Genomic DNA, 16,293 nt, shown 5'->3' with positions numbered 1-16,293 from the left:
TCAGGAATGGCTGCTTAGGATCCTGTGGGCCGGGCTCCTCCCAGGGCCTTGCCTGATAAGGCTCGCTGCCTCCTGCCTGGGGAGCCTGCCCCTTTATGCTTGGGCACCGTGCCCACAGCTGGCTCCACCTTCCAACCCATGGGACGGTGCCACAGCCAGATCCCACAGGCAGTTGGTTGGGCAGGGAGGCTGGCATTGCTAGTGCCCCCAGGCCCGCAGGCCCACCTCAGGCCGAGTTACCTCATTCATGTGGTTCCCCGCCTTCAACACCAACAGGATGAGATCGTGCAGCTCTTCACAGTCCAACAGCTCTGAGGGCAGAAGGGGGGGAAGTGAATGAGATGAGCCGGGAGGGGGGTGAAGGAGATGGGGTGGGAGAAGGTGAAGGAGATGGGGTGGGGCAGCTGGACTAGATGCACGCTGCGATGGAACCCCGTCCGCAGGGAGGGGCAACCTTTAGCGCAACTGCACTGCCCCGCCCACGTGGGAGCTGCTCCATCAATGGAGACCTCCAAGGGGAGGCAGCCGTGGTACCTCTGAGCCCAGCCGCAATGCCTTCCTCCTCTATTCGGAGGGAGAAGAGCCAAGCACACCCTCAGGAGGACTCACACACACAGGGGCAGCCCCCACCACGCTGCTGATGCCATGCTACCAAGGAGAGAGAGAGAGAGCCCCTCCCAGACTCTGCTGCCCCACGGACCCCCCCCCCCCATGCACCTAGGGCTGCCTCCGTCAGGATCTGGATGGCCGACTGCAGTGAGTGGAGCTGGGGGAAGAACTCCTCCTTCAGGACCAGGAGATCCAAGCGACGGGCGTAGCTGGCAGGCAAGAGAAGAGCATCTTTGGGGGGGGGAGTGGGGGGGGTGCCACCAGCCCTCTGCTCTGCCACAGCCCAGCAAGAGCAGACCCAGGCAGGGCCTTTGCCCCGCCTGCCTCTCACCTGGGCACTCGGACCAGGAGCAGAGCAAAGACTTCTGCCTCAGACAGCCGGCTCCGGTTCCCCTGGAATTCCACCAACTTCTTGACCTTCCCAGGGAAAAAATGGGGGAGGGGGTCACTTGGGATTTGGAAAGCCCCCCCCCACTGCCCCCCTTCCCCCGCTTCCGCACCCCTCACCTCCTCCGCATCCGGCAGCATCTTGGTCAGCTCAAGCAGTTTCTCCGCCCCGTAAAGGGCTCCGGCTCCATCCTGGATATCAGCCACAATCTCTTCCACTGGCCTGGGAAGGGGGGCGGGGGGGAGCTGCCTCAGTGGGGAGGGGAGCCACCTCGCCCCCCCAGACCAAACCCCCACAGCTGCCCCCTTGGTGCTGCAACCCCAGAGCTCCACGTCTCGCCCCATCCCGCTCCTGCCTTGGCCTCACCTCTTAAACTGCTTAAGGAAGATGCCCAGGTTCAGAATCTTCTTGGCTTCCAGAAGGGAGACCTGAACAAGGGAGGGAAGGAGAGGTGGCAGTGGCCAAGATCCACGAAGGGTTTGATGCAGAAAGCCAGACCTGCGCCCCCCCACCCTTCACACACACACCACTCTGCAGCATCCACACCTCCGAGCAAGCAAGGTCCCCACAGCGGCAGCTACTTTGAGTGAGTTTTAAAACGTTCAACACATAAACGCTGTAGCGTTCACGGATGGCAGGGAGACGTCACACCAAAACAAGAGGCTGCACACTGACACGGGCAGCGGCGTTCGCTTAGCGTTCACACAGCGTTTAGCTAAACTCTGGAATTCTCTACCACAAGATGTGGTGATGGCCACCCGTTTGGGTGGCTTTAAAAGGGGGCTGGACAAATCCCTGGAGGAGGAGGAGGAAAATATCATTGGCTACTAGTCCTGATGGCAATATACTGCCTTCAGTATCACAGGCAGTAAGCCCATGTGCCCCAGTTGCTGAGGAGCATGGGTGCAAGGGTGCTGTTGTGCTCAGGTCCTGCTGGTGGGTTTCCTATTGATGCAGCTGGTCGGCCACTGTGGGAAAAGCATGCTGGACTGGTTGGACCCTTGGTCTGAATCTTGCCTGCCCAACCTTTGGCTGCCCACCATTGGGAACAGGATTCCAGGTGAGGTGGACTCACCAGTGCGGCCATCGTTGGGGTGGGATGGCACCAATGGGCTGCAACAAACCCTTCACCCAGACTGGCCTGGGCCCGCGCCCTGCGTGCCCGAGAGCGCTGGGAGAGGAGGGCAGCCTCACAGGCCCCTGGAGGGCCAGGCTGACCCTGGTGGCAGTAAAGGAGCCGGCCTGGGCTCATTCCCTCTTTCGCCCAGATAAAACCTTGGTCCCATTGGCGTGGCATCTCGACCATGCCACACCAGCCATTCCCCTCTTCTGGGATGCAGGCTGGCAGGAGGTGCACTTGGCGGAATATCGGAAGAAGCGGCAGGAGATCAGGTGAGGTCATTTGTTTATCTAGCTGGAGACCGTTGACACTGACTGGCCGCAGCTCCAGCTGGGGTTCTAGGCAGGAATAATTCTTAAAAGCACCAGAAGAGCCCTGGCCAGGCGGGATCAGACCAAGGGTCCATCCAGTCTAGCATTCCGTTCACCCAGTGGCCAACCAGCTGCCCACGGGAAGCCCTCAAACAGGACATGAGTGCAACAGCAGTCTCTCACCCATGTTCCCCAGCAACTGGTGTGTATATAAGCATAATATAGTCATTATGGCTAGTGAACATTGATACCTCTCTCCTCCATTAATTTGCTTAATTCCCATAATGCCTTTATAGTAGAGAATTCCATAGTTTGACTCCGTGTTGTGTGAAGAAATACTTCATATTATCTGTTTTAACCTGTTGGGTGTTTTACTGTGGTTTTAATTTTTGTGAACCACCCAGAGAGCTTCGGCTATTGGGCGGTATAAAAATGTAATAAATAAATAAATAAATAAATCTTTCCTGGACCTCCCACCATTCAAGCTTCCTAGGATGACCCCACTGGGTATCTAGTGAACAGGGAGACATTTTTCTACCTCTATCATAATATTAGGTCTACTATTATGAGAAAAGTAGAAAAACGCCTCCCTTTCCACTTTCTCCACCCTATGCACAATTGTTACACCTCTCTCGTGTCTCCCCCTACTCACCTGTTCTATAAATGAATGTCCCAGATGTTGGCACCTTTCCTAATAGGAGAGATGCCCCAGCCCCTTGATCGTTGTAGTTGCATTTTCTGCACCCTTTCCAGCTCTACAATACCTTTTTTCAGAATTGTCTGGGTTCCAGGTGTGGTTGCATCATAGGTTTGAAGCGGGTCTGTTTTTGATTCCTTTCTTAATTATGCCTAACGTGGATTTTGCCCTTTTCACAATAGTCACACACTGGGTCAACTTTTTATTTGAAGAACCCCATCACCTCTCTCTTGGTCAGTCGCCACTAGCTCCCACTACTAGGTAGGGATCCCCCCCCGCCCCCATTCCAGCATGCATCAATTTACACTTGCTTACGCTGAACTGCATTGGCTGTTCGGATGCCCCCCCCCTCACCTTGGAGAGATCCTTGCAATGCCTTTTCCCTTAACCACCGTAAATAATTTGGTGTCATAGAATAGCAGAGTTGGAAGGGGCCTACAAGGCCATCGAGTCCAACCCCCTGCTCAATGCAGGAAATCCACCCTAAAGCATCCCTGGCAGATGGTTGTCCAGCTGCCTCTTGAAGGCCTCTAGTGTGGGAGAGCCAGTAAACGTGGCACCTCACTGCTCATGCCTGTGAGACCCCGCAGCTGACATCCCTCCATGGGGAGAATTTGCCATCTCTTCCTACCCTCTGCTTCCTGTTCTTTAAGCAGTTGCTGACCCATAAGCGGACCTTTCTCCTCTTATTTCGTGGCTGCTAAGTTTGCTCAGGAGACCTTGGGGAGGGTCTTTGTCAAAAGCCTTTTGCAAGTCCAAGTGGACAATGTCCACAGGGTCACCCTTGATGGCCCTCGGTAGCCCAGGACGGACGACTGCACAGGCGCCCCCACCTCGACGTCTCACCTGCTCTGCCGGCTGCCCCCGCAGGCTCCCGCCTGGCGGCTCCGGCCGCTGCCCGAAGAGCTCCTCCAGGAGCTGGAAGTCGAGGTCCAGAGGGAAGCTGCAGCACAGCCGCCGCCGCCGCCGCCGCCCCTGCTCCGTCCAGATGTTCTGGCGCCCGCGGATGCGCTCCGCCGGGATGGCCTCCCAGTTGAAGTTGCGCAGTTTGGCCGGGCGGCGGCCAGCGGGGCCCTCGGGGGCGGCCCAGGAGGCTAACGCCCTGCCGGGGCTGAAGCCAGCAGGTAGAGGCGGCGGCGCCGGCGGGGCAGCGGCCGCCTCCTGGCGAAGACCCGCCATCGCGGGCGAGGACGCGGCGGAGCGGAGGCGCGGGGGCTGCCCAGGCCCCGCCCAATCCTCGGGCGAGCCGGGAGGGCTCCGGCCAGTCACCATGGGAAGCGCCCGGCTGCCCGGTTCGGGTTCTGCAAGGGGCAGGAGAAACCGGCCAGGCCGCGTCAAGACCCGGCGCGGGGCCGCCCAGCCCGCTGCCGGGAGGCTCGCGAGGGGGCGGCCTCCGGCTGGAGTTCCGGGAGAGGCCGCGCGCGTCCAGACCCCTCGCTTCTCCCTCCCCAGCCGCCCCGCAGAACCCCAGCGGAGGAGAGCGCGCAGGGCGTCGCCCCCCCCCCGGCAAGCCCAGCCCTTCCCCCGACCCCGAAGCCTCACAGGCGGGAGGGGTGCGCCATCCCGTTCGCGCCCCCAGTGCCCCTTCCCCCACTCCAGGGAACCAATAACCCGAAGCCCCGACGTGACAGACGACACCGGCCAGTCCTGCGTGGGCAGCGCTCCTCCCCGCTCGTCGACCCAGCGAGAAGCAAGGGGGGAGGAGGGAGAGGGGGACGGCTCAGCCTCGACGGGGCCGGGCCGGGCCGGGCCGAGCCCCTCCTCCTTGACGGTCGGTCTGTGGAGCTCAGGGAGGAGGAGGAGGAGGAAGACGTGGGGGGGGGGGGGCTTCGGCCGGGAGCGGCGGATCGAGCGGCTTTCCTGCCTTGCCCGGTCGTTCTGGCACGGGAAGAGGGCCCCAGCAACCCAGGGTGAGAGGGAGCGCCCGGGCGGGCCCACGAACCGGAGACTGCGGCGGGGAGGGCCGTCGGCCCGGCCCCGCTCCGTCCTCCTGCGGGCCCCGCTCAGCTCTTCCTCGACGGCGGCGGCTCCTGTCCGTGGCAGGCAGAGCGGCGCGCGCTCCGGTGCCCACGCGGTCCGAGGGAAGGCCTGCTGCGTCCGCTCGTGCTGGAAACGCCGGTGCAGCGCGGGAACGGCGCTTTTATTCCGGGAGGGGGCAGGCAGGCAGGCGCCGAGCCCAGAGCCGGGGCGGGGGGCGGGGCTTGCGCCACCCCGGCGCGCTGCGGCTTTCGCAGAGGCACGCGAGCCGCCCCCGCTTTCGACGGCCCTTTGCCGGCGCCCCTCCACCTCGGGAGCCAGGCCAAGCTGCCCCTCCCCGGCAGCGGAAAGCCCAGGCGACCTCGGGCAAGCCGCTCTGTGCTGCCCTTTCGTGACCCCGAAGCCCGACGCGGCGCTCGAGGGGGCGGACAAGCGACCTCGGGAGCCGCGCGGGGGTCTTGCTGGAAGCCGACATCTCTTGCGGGTGGTGGAGGACCAGTACGGCCACACTCACCCCCGGACTCTATCGTCATCCCCGTTCCCCACCGTGACAGACCCCCTTTCCAAGTGTGGAGACACCCCCCCGAAGCCGCCTTTTGACAGCGTCGATCAGGGGGACCACCCTAGCTCTATCCGAGCCAAGCCCCACCTCCCCCGGACTTTCTGGGCCGCGAGTGCAAAGGCCGCAAGCCGGAGGGCGCAACGCAACGCGTCCAGGTGGCGCTGCGCTCCCGCCAGGGCCACAGGCACGAGGCCTTCTGCCCCCAGCGGCTGGGGCGGTGGAAGCGGTGCTCTTGCGTTCCTGCGCTGCTCGTGGGCGAGATGGCGCCCCGGGCTGATCCAGCGCCGGGCCGCTTATGCGCTTGCGAGCGGGCGCGCCGGGATCTTCGGCACTCCAGGAGCTCCGGCTCCACACCCTGGCGCGCTGCACCGCCTCTGACGGGGGATCTGGCCCTGGCGGCCCCAGCTTCCACGCCTCCCTTGTGCGTTACAGCAAGGAAGCTGAACAGGCTGCAGAAAGGGCAGCTGGCGGCGGCAGGGTGGTGGTGGCGGTCTCCCAAAGAGAGCAGGCCATGACTCCCTCAAACCCGCGGCAAAGACCGAGTCCTCAGCAGCACCTGGGCTCAGTCCCCCACCCCACCCCACCCCACCCCACCCCACCCCAGTGCACACACCAATGAGGAAAGGAAGAGGCATCCAGGCTCCAGTGGGCTACTAAGAAATAAGGAGGGGGTGGACCCCCCCCCCCCCAACATGCCACAGGCCCAAGGCTCTGTTGGCAAGTTGGTCTCCTGGAACCCCCCTCCCCCCCCCCTGCAGCTCTTGGGGGCTCTGCCCAAACATGCCACAGACACTGTGCAGTTACTCAGGCGCAGGGCACCCATCCAGAATGCCAGTCCCTGCGTTGGGGTGGGGGCGTCAGCGTCGTGGTGGAACTGAAATGGAGCTGGTGGCCAGGAGCAGCCGTCCACCCCCACCCCCACCCCCACCCCCACGGCTTCCCCCTCTTCTCAGGCAATGCAGCCGCCATCCTGTTCAGGGTAAAGGAGGAATCCTAGAGAACAGTTTTTCTTCAGGCTTAGCAATAGAATTCTGAATTTTATTTCTACGCACCCTTTTGATTGTCTCCAGTGTTACCCCGAATCACACCATCATTTTTCTTAGTAAAAGTCATGCTCATATCGTTAAAACAGAACTGAATGTACTACACGGAATCTGGGCACCGGAGGATGGGAGAGACGGTGGCCACAGCAGAGCAGGAGCTGGGAGCGCCGGAAAGGCAGGCGGGGGCCTCCGGGGCTCAGCTCCAAAGGGCGCTGGCGTGGCGGGAGCCGCCGCCGCTGCGCTCTGCACAATGAACCAAGCGCACAGGAGCCTCACGGGCACCTCCACAGGGGTGCCAAGGAGCCTCACGGGCCGCTCCCAGCAGCCATGGCTCAGCCCTCCCCCAACAAGCCTCTCCAGCACGCCTCCCCCACCCCTGCCACCCTTGGCAGACCCCCGTCCCACCACGCGGGCTCCAGGCCAGACCCAGGCCCTCTTGAGAGGCTGGGAGGCCTTGCCGGCGAGGGGAAAACCCAACGGGGGGGGGGGAGACCCAGCTTTTGCTAGGGCCCCTCACTGCGGAGGCTCCCCCCACGTGGCCTGGGCCATTCTCCAGCCACTGATTAGAGAGCCACGCTCGTGGCCCCCCCGCCCACTTCAAGCAGAGGGGGCAGGAAGGCAGCCCAGCCTGGGGCTACTGGAAGCAGGCACCCCCCTCGCTGGGCCTGCAGGTGTAAGGGGGGAGAACCAAAGCCCCCCGTGGGGCCAGCGGAACGACACTGGGGGTGGGGGGGCAAGTGGCTGAGATCTTCAACTGGCAGCTGCAGCAGCAGGACCAAACCAGGTGCCGTTTCGTACCGTTTATTCTGGAATCTTTACAGACGGGGGCGGTGGGGAGGGGAGAGTTGGTCAGGGCTGGAGCCAGCAGACAGAAGCCCCTCCTGCCCCTTCACCCAGGTGGGGGGCGAAGGACTGGCGCCTTTGTCACACGCAGCCCCAGCCCCACGCAGGAACACAACACAGGGACACTGGCCATGACACGGACGCACTCACTCAGTCACGCACCGACCCGCAACGGCTGCGGTTTGGTCCTTGGCCGCCCTCGCTCTGAGGGCTCACCCCAGTGTGGGCCTTCACCTCTTCCCCCCCCCCACCCCCCATAGCAGCACATCGAGGCCCAGCTGCCTTCTTGGACATTCAGGGCAGGGCCACAGAGAGGGCCGAGCAGCAGGCGGGGCTGGGCGGGAGGAGGCCCACTCCTCAGTCCAGCCCGTGGGGATCGGCGAGCGCGAGGCCGGGACGGACAGGCGCCTCCGCCCTGGAGAAGGGGAGAAACCGAGGCCTCCTCAGAAATGTCAGAGACCCTTGGATGGAGGGGGCGGAAGGTGCTTCCGTCCCGTCCCCCAATGCTGGAGTGTGTGAAAGTGCACAGGAGAGCTTCCCCGCTGGACCCCTGGCGAGGAAGAGGAGGAGGAGGGGGGGGCACGCCCATCAGCAGGGGGAGAAGCCCCACTGCCTCCAGCGCACCTGGAACAGGGAGGGGCTGCCCCTCGGGGCCTCAGAAAAAGCAGCGGGGGCAGGAGGGACGCCGCTCCCGCTGGCGGGGGCCCCCCGGGCGCTCCGCACTCTGCCCCGCTCCGGAAGGCGGCGCCCCTCCCGCTCCAGCTCAGAGTCCAGGTCCATGGCAGGAGGGGGGGAGTTCACTGCTCCTCCAGCCACGAGGGCTTGTCGGCCCCGGGGCTCTTCAGCTTGATGTTGAACTGCTTCAGCGTCTGCTCCAGCTGCTGCTGGTTGCCAGCAAAGTAGGCCGAGATGGCGTTGTGGAAGAGTAGCAGCTGCTTGTGCATCACTTTCACCTGGGGGAGAGGCGGGAAGGGGGAAGGGAGTCAGTCGGTGGGCCCCCCACCCCCACAAGGCCTGGCCCCACAGAAGGCCAGGGGGCTCCGCCACTGCCCAGCGGAAGGCGCACGTCTGAGCAGAGGGCCTCGGGCCGAGCGGCACCCCACACCTCTAGGACGAAGGAGGAAGGGTGGGGCCAGGCCAGGCTGGAGGGGGGCAGGTGCTCCCCCCACCCCCACCCCCGGTCCACTCACCTTGTTCTCCTCCAGGAACTTCAGCTTGACGGCCACGTCTGCCCGCAGCTTCTCATACTTGGCGCGGTGGGCCTGGAAGTTGGCCTGGGCAGCGTCGAGGCGGCAGAGCGTCCCGGCGTCCCGGGGGCCCAGGTTCAGCTCCTCCAGGTCTGTGCGGTAGGCGTCGTACTCCAGCCTGCGCCAGGGACGGGACGGGACGGGTCAAGGTGGCAGCACCGGCGCGCGGCACTCCTCCGCCCCCTCCGGGAACAGGCCGGGCCGCCCCCCCCCACTGCCCCCGCCCTTACCTGGCCGCCTCGTACTGCTTGACGGTCATGAGGGTGTCCTCCATGGTCTTGTTGACCAGGGTGTTGATGCTGGAGACGAAGAAGTTGACGGCCCCCAGGAGGGTCTCCCCATTCTTGCACAGCAGCTTCTGGGTCTCCGCATTGTACCCAAACTCCTCCTGTAGGCAGAGGGAGGGTTTGGGGGCTGCATGGGAAGAACCCCCACCCCCACCCCTGCCCCCACCCCCGCAGCCTTGTGCACAAGGAACTCACTGCCCAAAGACTGCGCTCCGTTACGCAACCAAGGAAAGCACAACCCTGCTCCCCCTCCCTAGCTAAACCAGGGTCAGCTGCAGAACTTCTCTTGCTTCTCCTGCTAGACGTGGACGTGGAACTTCGTGGGAACTGATGCTCCCCCCTGCCCCGCCCCTCCAGCTGGCCTCAGGGGCACAGACCACACACCCAACGGGAGCAGAGCTGGAGGAGGTGCCCGCAGGGACGGCGGCGGTACTGGGCCATTGCCGCTTCCACCCCACATCTCCATGGAGCAGCTTGCCTGTGGGGCGAAATGCAGGGCTCTGACCTTGGCCTTTGGGCCCGGCAGCCCCACGGCACGCCAGGAGACCCGCCGCCGGCTGGCCCTGCCGAACAGGGCGGAGGGGGGCAGGGGGCCGCACCTGGAGTTCGGGGGACTTCTGGCTGAGGTCAGAGAAGGCGTCGGCGAGGGCGTGCTGCGTCTGGACGAGGCTGTAGAAGTGGTGGGTGAGGGCGCGGGCCAAGCCTAGCACCCCCTCGTACTTCTGCTTGGTGTCCCGCAGCAGCTCGATCTGCGTCTCCAGCTCCAGGTCGACAGTCCGCGATCCACGCCCAAAGCGTTCCGACAGCAACTGCTTCGTGCACTGCGTGGCCGGGATGGGGATGGGGGGGAGAGCAAAGGGGAGGTGGGCTGGGAGAAGCATTTGCCGTGGCGGCACTGCGTACGCAGTGAGCTCACAGCGAGGAGCCTCTGAGCGACCCGTGTTGACTGGAACGACAGCCGAAGAAGAAGGACTCCAGGCGAGCCCTTCGGAGGTTGTAGCCTGGCGCTGAATGAAAAGGACCAGGAGGCCTCCGAGGAGGCGCGGAGGCGGAAAGGGGCCGCCTTCCAAAAGCGCAGATCCCAAGTCATGAAGGGCTTTGAAGGCGAGCCGATGCCCTTCTCTGTGACTGACCCCCTTCTGAAGCCGTGCAAATTGGTGCCCCCCCTCCCCCACCCCCGCAGGAGCAAATGCCGGAGTGTAACTCTGAGCCGTGAGAAAAAAGGGCTTCCTTTTCTCTGCCCTGAATCTCCCACCGCTCAGCTCTGTCGGATGACCTGGGTGGGTTCTGGTGCCACGCAAGGGAAGAGGTGCCTTCCTCTCCGCTTCCTCCACGCCAGGCATCGTTGTGTCCACCCTTTTTATACTTGGTATTTTCCCTGGGTTAACAAGCCCCAAATATTGCAACCCGTCCTCATTGGGGAGGGGCTCCCTGCACCCCGCCTCCATGGCCTGGGCTCCCCTTTGCGCTCCGGCTCTGCCGTATCCTTTCGAAGGTGCGGTGGCCAGAAGAGGCCACGCCAGCCACGGAGCCTCCGCTGAGCAGCTGCATTCTGAGCTTCCCCAAGGCAGCCCGGCAAGAAAGGCCCAGCCGCCATCCAGCCTGGCGGGGGCCGGGGCTGGGCAGGCCACAGTGCTTGGTGCCGAGGAAGGGGCCCGGCGACCCCCCAGTGACGAAGCCATACGGATGTGCAGCCCCAATGCCATCCGGAGCGTGTCCCCCACCCCGCACTGCATCCCGTCAGACTGGCTGTCGCCCCCGCCTCAGTCAGGAAAGCCCCCCCAGCAGCCTGGACCTGAGAGACACAAGGCCCCCCCCTGCTGCTCCCCCCCCCAAGGCAAAAGGGGCCTCACCTTGTACGTATTGATGCCCCATTTCTTGACCATGTCGAACTTCTCCACGGCGACCCCTCGTGTGGCCGCTTCATCGCCTGCTGCAGCCAGGTCAGGGTGGGCCGGGCGCACATTGGAACCTGCCATTTGCAAAGGGCGATTCCTCAGCAGGGCGCAGGTGCTGGTGCTGGCAGCAGCCCCCTCCCCCCCAGACCACGTTCCCAAGCTTGGAGGGTCAAGAAGCCCCCTGGACCAAGAGGGGATGGAGGGGATTCTTACCACCCTCCCTGGGCCCACGTCCCACCCCCAGCTGGAGGGCGCAGAGCAATACCTGAGGCAGCGGCAGCCTGGCTGGCTATCCGGCTGGCAGCCAACGGGCTGGGGGAGATGAGCAGTCTTCTGGGGGGGTGAGATGGAGCGAGAGGGCCTGAAATGGAGGGGACCCGAGGCAGGGCAGACAGGGGCGCTGGGGGGGCAGGTAGGGAGTGGGGGTCACGGTAGGAGGACAGGGAGCCATGGAGGGGTGCAGGAGAAGATGGAGGGAGTTCTGATGAGCCACGGGAGACTCGAAGGCGTGGCCATGGCGCGATGGTCCGAAGGAGCAGGGACAAGACAGGGACGCCCACCACGGGGAAACTCTGCCCAAGCCCTGGCCTGGGGGGGGGGGGGTTCCGCACCGCTTCAGCCTGCAGCTGGAGACTTTCCAAGGAGGGAGGCTGCCAGGGGGCTTGTGCCCTGCATGGGGCACTGAAAGACCCTCCGGGGCAGGTCTGGGCAGCACCTGCAGCCAGCCCTGCACCCCGCAAGTGCCCGGGCCTCTCCCGGAGGCTGACCTTTGAGGGCGCTGCCGGTGGGGATGATGCCCTCGGCGGTGCCGCCGTAGCCCCCAGACACGATGCTGGTCTCGTTCAGGTTGGGCCCCGACACCATCACCTGCTGAAGGTCCTGCAGAGGGAAAGAGCAGACGGCCGAAGGGCTCCTGAATCCGGCCACGACGACGGGCCTCCTGGCGCCCTCGGCAGAGACGGCAGCTGAGCGGGGAGCCTTCCGGGGGGGGGCCCACGCGGAGGCTGCCCCTTGCCCTCCTCACCAGCCCCACGCCCGCCCAGGGGAGGCAGCCGTGCACAGAGGGCCGAAGGGGCCCCACGTGCCAGGGCACTCCCAGCCAGCCCACCTGCTCCAGTCCATCATCCTCTGCCAGGCGCCGAGAGTCACCGTTGCCATGGATGGGGATCTCCATGGTGGCCGCCTTGCTCATCAGCCTGTCTGTCATGCTCGGGGTCTGCAGGGTGGAGAGCGCAGACGGCTCAGCTGCCACGCTGGCCTGGCCCCCGTCCCGATCCACTGGCCTCCCCCATCCCACCCCAAACGCCTGCTCCCTTCAGGCAAGCTGGATTTTCTGCCCCCCCCTCCATGGAGGAACTTTAGACCCATAGACCCACAAACCGGTCCGGCCAGAAGCAGCCTTCTCCAGACGGACCACAGGAGGCTGAGCTGTTAACCCTGGGAGGGGGAAGCAGGAACGGGGTCCTCGCCCCCCCACCCCTCCAGGACTGCTCCTCTCCCCTGCGTCCCCCACCCCGTCAATGGTGAGGCAGCCCCACTGAAGACTACCTCCGGATTACCAGAGCGCAAATCCCACAGCTGGGGAAAAATGAGGACGAGAACACAATCCACCTCTTGCAAAGCATTTTATCTTCCAGAATGGGACCCTTAAGTTATTATGGCACAAGAGGCTCTTGGCTTCTACCTCTGTTTCTTTGAGAAACGGAAGGCTGCTTCTGTATAGCAACGCTGTGACCGATGTTCAGGCACAAGGCCAGGCGAGAACACTCCTGCCTCTGCGCTGCACAATGACAACGGTTTCTAGTTCGCAAACTTTGTTTTTATTCTTTATTAGCAAAACACATATGTGTAGATATGTTTGGTCGCAGCCTGGGACAGGGGGTAGAGCTGCAATCACTTTTGAATAAAAAATAAAGCACGTATACTTTTAAATTTTATAAATATCCCAAACAGTAGGGTTTAAAAGAAAAAAGTGGCACCTGATATCATAGAATAGCAGAGTTGGAAGGGGCCTACAAAGCCATCGGGTCCAACCCCCTGCTCAATGCAAGAATCCACCCTACAGCATCCCTGACAGATGGTGGTCCAGCTGCCTCTTGAAGGCCTCTAGGGTGGGACAGCCCACAACCTCCTTAGGTAACTGGTTCCATTGTCGTACTGCTCTAACAGTCAGGAAGTTTTTCCTGATGTCCAGCCAGAATCTGGCTTCCTGTAACTTGAGCCCGATTCTGTGTCCTGCACTCTGGGAGGATCGAGAAGAGATCCTGGCCCTCCTCTGTGGGACAACCTTTCAAGTATTTGAAGAGTGCTCTCATGTCTCCCCTCCATCTTCTCCTCTCCAGGCTCAACATGCCCAGTTCCTTCAGTCTAAACATGCCCAGTTCTTTCTGCAACCACCTTCGCTTCAAAAACAGCCTCCGTTCCTCACTTCACCCCCATCCTCCTAGGCCAGCAGCCCCTGCAAAAAAAACACAACACCCTCCCATGTATTCCCCCACCCCAGCCTGAAGTTTTAGGATATAGTTACCCTCGTCCTTCATCTATAATACAGAAAAGCAACAAGAGAAGCCCAATTTGCAGCCCCCTTAGCCAAAATACGGATGAATTTTTACGCCCGGCAAAACGCACAATCACAGGGCCATCGCAGGGCTACCTCATGCCCAGCCCAGCCCAGCCCAGCCCTCGGCTTAGCTAGCCTAGCATTACCGGAGAAGCAAAATATGTTCATCATAAGGGCAGTAATGATTTATCAGTTGCATTTAAATACCGCTGAATATAATAAAATCTCTCGGTGCTTAATCCAGTCAGGCCCACGGGGGCTCATTAAGTCCAGCCTCTGGCTTCCCACGGTGGCCGGCCAGATGCCCCGGGGGCATTAAGCCCACGAGAGGGACAGGATGAGGGCCACAGCCTTCTCCTGTGGCTGCCCCCCCCCCGCCCCGTATCATGGGCACAGCTGACGCACAGAATCAGGCAGAGCTGATACGGAGACGGTGTTGGAGGGAGAGACACAATGGGAACCATCCAGATGGCTTTCTAGGCCAAAAAAACAAGACAGAAACAAACTTCACAGTGATCTTGATAGGCTGGAGTGCTGGGCTGAAAACAACAGAATGACATTTAATAGGGATAAATGCCAAGTTCTACATTTAGGGAATAGAAACCAAATGCACAGTTACAAGATGGGGGATACTTGGCTCAGCAATACTACAAACGAGAAGGATCTTGGAATTGTTGTAGATCACAAGCTGAATAGGAGCCAACAGTGTGATATGGCTGCAAGAAAGGCAAATGCTGTTTTGGGCTGCATTAATAGAAGTATAGCTTCCAAATCACGTGAGGTACTGGTTCCTCTCTATTCGGCCCTGGTTAGGCCTCATCTAGAGTATTGCGTCCAGTTCTGGGCTCCACAATTCAAGAAGGATGCAGACAAGCTGGAGTGTGTTCAGAGCCAGGATGATCAGGGATCTAGAAACAAAGCCCTATGAAGAGAGACTGAAAGAACTGGGCCTGTTTAGCCTGGAGAAGAGAAGATGGAGGGGAGACATGAGAGCACTCTTCAACTACTTAAAAGGTTGTCACACAGAGGAGGGCCAGGATCTCTTCTCGATGCTCCCAGAGTGCAGGACACGGAATAACGGGCTCAAGTTAAAGGAAGCCAGATTCCCACTGGACATCAGGAAAAACTTCCTGACTGTTAGAGCAGTATGACAATGGAACCAGTTACCTAGGGAGGTTGTGGGCTCTCGCACACTAGAGGCCTTGAAGAGGCAGCTGGACAACCCTCTGTCAGGGATGCTTTAGGGTGGATTCCCTGCATTGAGCAGGGGGTTGGACTCAATGGCCTTGTAGGCCCCTTCCAACTCTGCTATTCTATGATTCTATAATCCTGCAAGCAAATGCGGAGCTAGACTCAGCCCGAGGCTTCTGCTTCATGCTGGGTGTGTGTGTGTGTGGGGGGGGGGAAGAGATCATTACCACCTGGGTAACTCACACAGAACTGCCCAGTCTGCCCATTCCCACCAGTACAACCAGTCAACTTTAGAACACGGGCAGTGGCATGCCACCCCCAGGAGAAATGACACGTACACGAAGCAACGCAGGAGCTCCCCCATCACGCCGGGAACACGGAGCGCTTCCGGCCAGGTGAGTCAGCGTGACCACCTCACCTATCGACGGAGGAACACGCCAGCGGCCCTCGATGCGAAGGCGAGCACAGAGGCGGCACCGGGCACATCCCGCCTCCCGGTGTTGAGCAAAGGAGCCGCCCCCCCCCGCCGGACCTGGCCCAAGCCAACGTCGCAGGTGGCGCCCGCGGGCAGCGCCTGCCTCCCCTCTCGCAGGGGGGCTGCCAGGCCTGGAGCCCAGGGGGCCGCCGGAAAGGGGCCTCTGGGGTTCAGCAGGCGGCCCTCGCGCTGCCTTGCGAAGAGGAGCCTCCTCCGTCGGAACAAGGCCCCTCCTCCCCTTGGGGCCCGGCCCCCCCGGACCTCCAGCCGCAAGCGCCACGGAGCAGGGAGGCCTGGGCGCGAGGGAGGGGAGGGGAGGGGAGGGCCCCCCACACGCACGCACGCACCCACCCCCCCGGCTCCGCTTTTGCTGCCGCCTGGGCTTGTTCCCACTGTGGCTCTGATGGCGGGTTGCGCACAGCGCCCTGCGCTCCCACCACGGGCGGAAGGGGCCGAGAGGGCGGGCAATGCAGACCCGCAGAACCCCGGGGCTGACGGCGCCTCTGCGCAGCCCCCCCGCCCCCTCTTGCCCGGGCCGCTGTCCGACGGCTCCGACCCCTGAGAGGAGGGCTGGGGGGGGGGGTTGCGGGGGGTGTCCCGCCGCTCAAGAGGCGCCCCCACCCCGCCCCCCACGCGCTGCCACCCCGGATGGCCGAGAGCAGGCCGCGGGTCCCCTTCCGAGGCCCGGGGGAAGCGCTGGCCGGAGCCCCCTGCCCTGCCTCCCTGCCGTGCCTGCCCTTTCGCCCGCCCGCCGGCGCCCAGGCCCAGCCGAGGCCCCCGCCCACGAGCGGCAGCGCCAGGAAGTGGGGCGCCCGCGGGCAGCCCCCGCCGCCTCCGGAGTGCCGAGCGGGCCGGTGGCGCGCGGAGGTCGCCGCTGCCAGTCGCGCTCCTCCCGCCCACGCAGCCCCGGGCCGAGCTAGCCACCGCCCCCCCCACGCGCGCGCCCCCCCCCCCCACGCGCCTGCCTGCCCCCCACCTGCTGGGCTGCGGTCCCGATCCGGGTCCCGGAGGCTCCGGGCGTCGGATGCGCGCTGGGCCCCGGGACAGACCGGAAGCGACGTCACGGGCGCCGGGCCGGAAGAGGC

The 16,293-nt window shown here is 63.0% G+C and overlaps 2 protein-coding genes across 4 annotated transcripts in view; one reads left to right on the top strand and one right to left on the bottom strand.

Annotated features, from left to right (window-relative positions):
- Positions 1–7,136: 7,136 nt before the first annotated feature.
- ARFIP2 (ADP ribosylation factor interacting protein 2) lies at positions 7,137–16,262 on the bottom strand. Of its 3 annotated transcripts, none has more exons than XM_063127314.1 (9): positions 16,185–16,262; positions 12,091–12,198; positions 11,750–11,861; positions 11,248–11,382; positions 10,938–11,056; positions 9,684–9,905; positions 9,028–9,185; positions 8,741–8,915; positions 7,137–8,503 (listed from the first exon to the last, which is right to left on the bottom strand). In XM_063127314.1, exons 2-9 carry the CDS (start codon positions 12,187–12,189, stop codon positions 8,348–8,350), a joined length of 1,176 nt encoding a protein of 391 aa, XP_062983384.1. In that variant the 5' UTR covers positions 12,190–12,198; positions 16,185–16,262; the 3' UTR covers positions 7,137–8,347. The 3 variants fall into 3 exon arrangements, with proteins under 3 accessions (XP_062983384.1, XP_062983385.1, XP_062983387.1); XM_063127315.1 differs by having other exon boundaries at positions 11,248–11,343; XM_063127317.1 differs by lacking the exon at positions 11,248–11,382 and having other exon boundaries at positions 8,240–8,503.
- ILK (integrin linked kinase) overlaps positions 13,652–16,293 on the top strand; it is an 81,331-nt gene continuing 78,689 nt past the window's right edge. The window contains exon 1 of the mRNA XM_063127312.1: positions 13,652–13,663. The gene's annotated coding sequence lies outside the window, so the exon portion shown is untranslated. The remainder of the gene's footprint in view (positions 13,664–16,293) is intronic.

The sequence above is a fragment of the Elgaria multicarinata genome, chromosome 5 (genome assembly GCF_023053635.1).
Source record: "Elgaria multicarinata webbii isolate HBS135686 ecotype San Diego chromosome 5, rElgMul1.1.pri, whole genome shotgun sequence".
NCBI classification, from domain to species: Eukaryota; Metazoa; Chordata; class Lepidosauria; order Squamata; family Anguidae; genus Elgaria; species Elgaria multicarinata.
Note: the sequence above shows the minus strand (reverse complement) of the source record. Positions and strands in the feature narration are given on the sequence as shown.

What these genes read in the sequence shown, in the direction of transcription:
- ARFIP2 (XM_063127314.1), bottom strand. Translation starts at nt 12,189, where the DNA reads ATGACAGACAGGCTGATGAGCAAGGCGGCCACCATGGAGATCCCCATC. An exon ending in CCAGGCTGCCGCTGCCTCAG is followed by an intron (nt 11,057 to 11,247) that starts GTATTGCTCTGC and finishes TGCAAATGGCAG; the next exon opens with GTTCCAATGTGCGCCCGGCC. An exon ending in AGTTCCTGGAGGAGAACAAG is followed by an intron (nt 8,504 to 8,740) that starts GTGAGTGGACCG and finishes CCTCTCCCCCAG; the next exon opens with GTGAAAGTGATGCACAAGCA.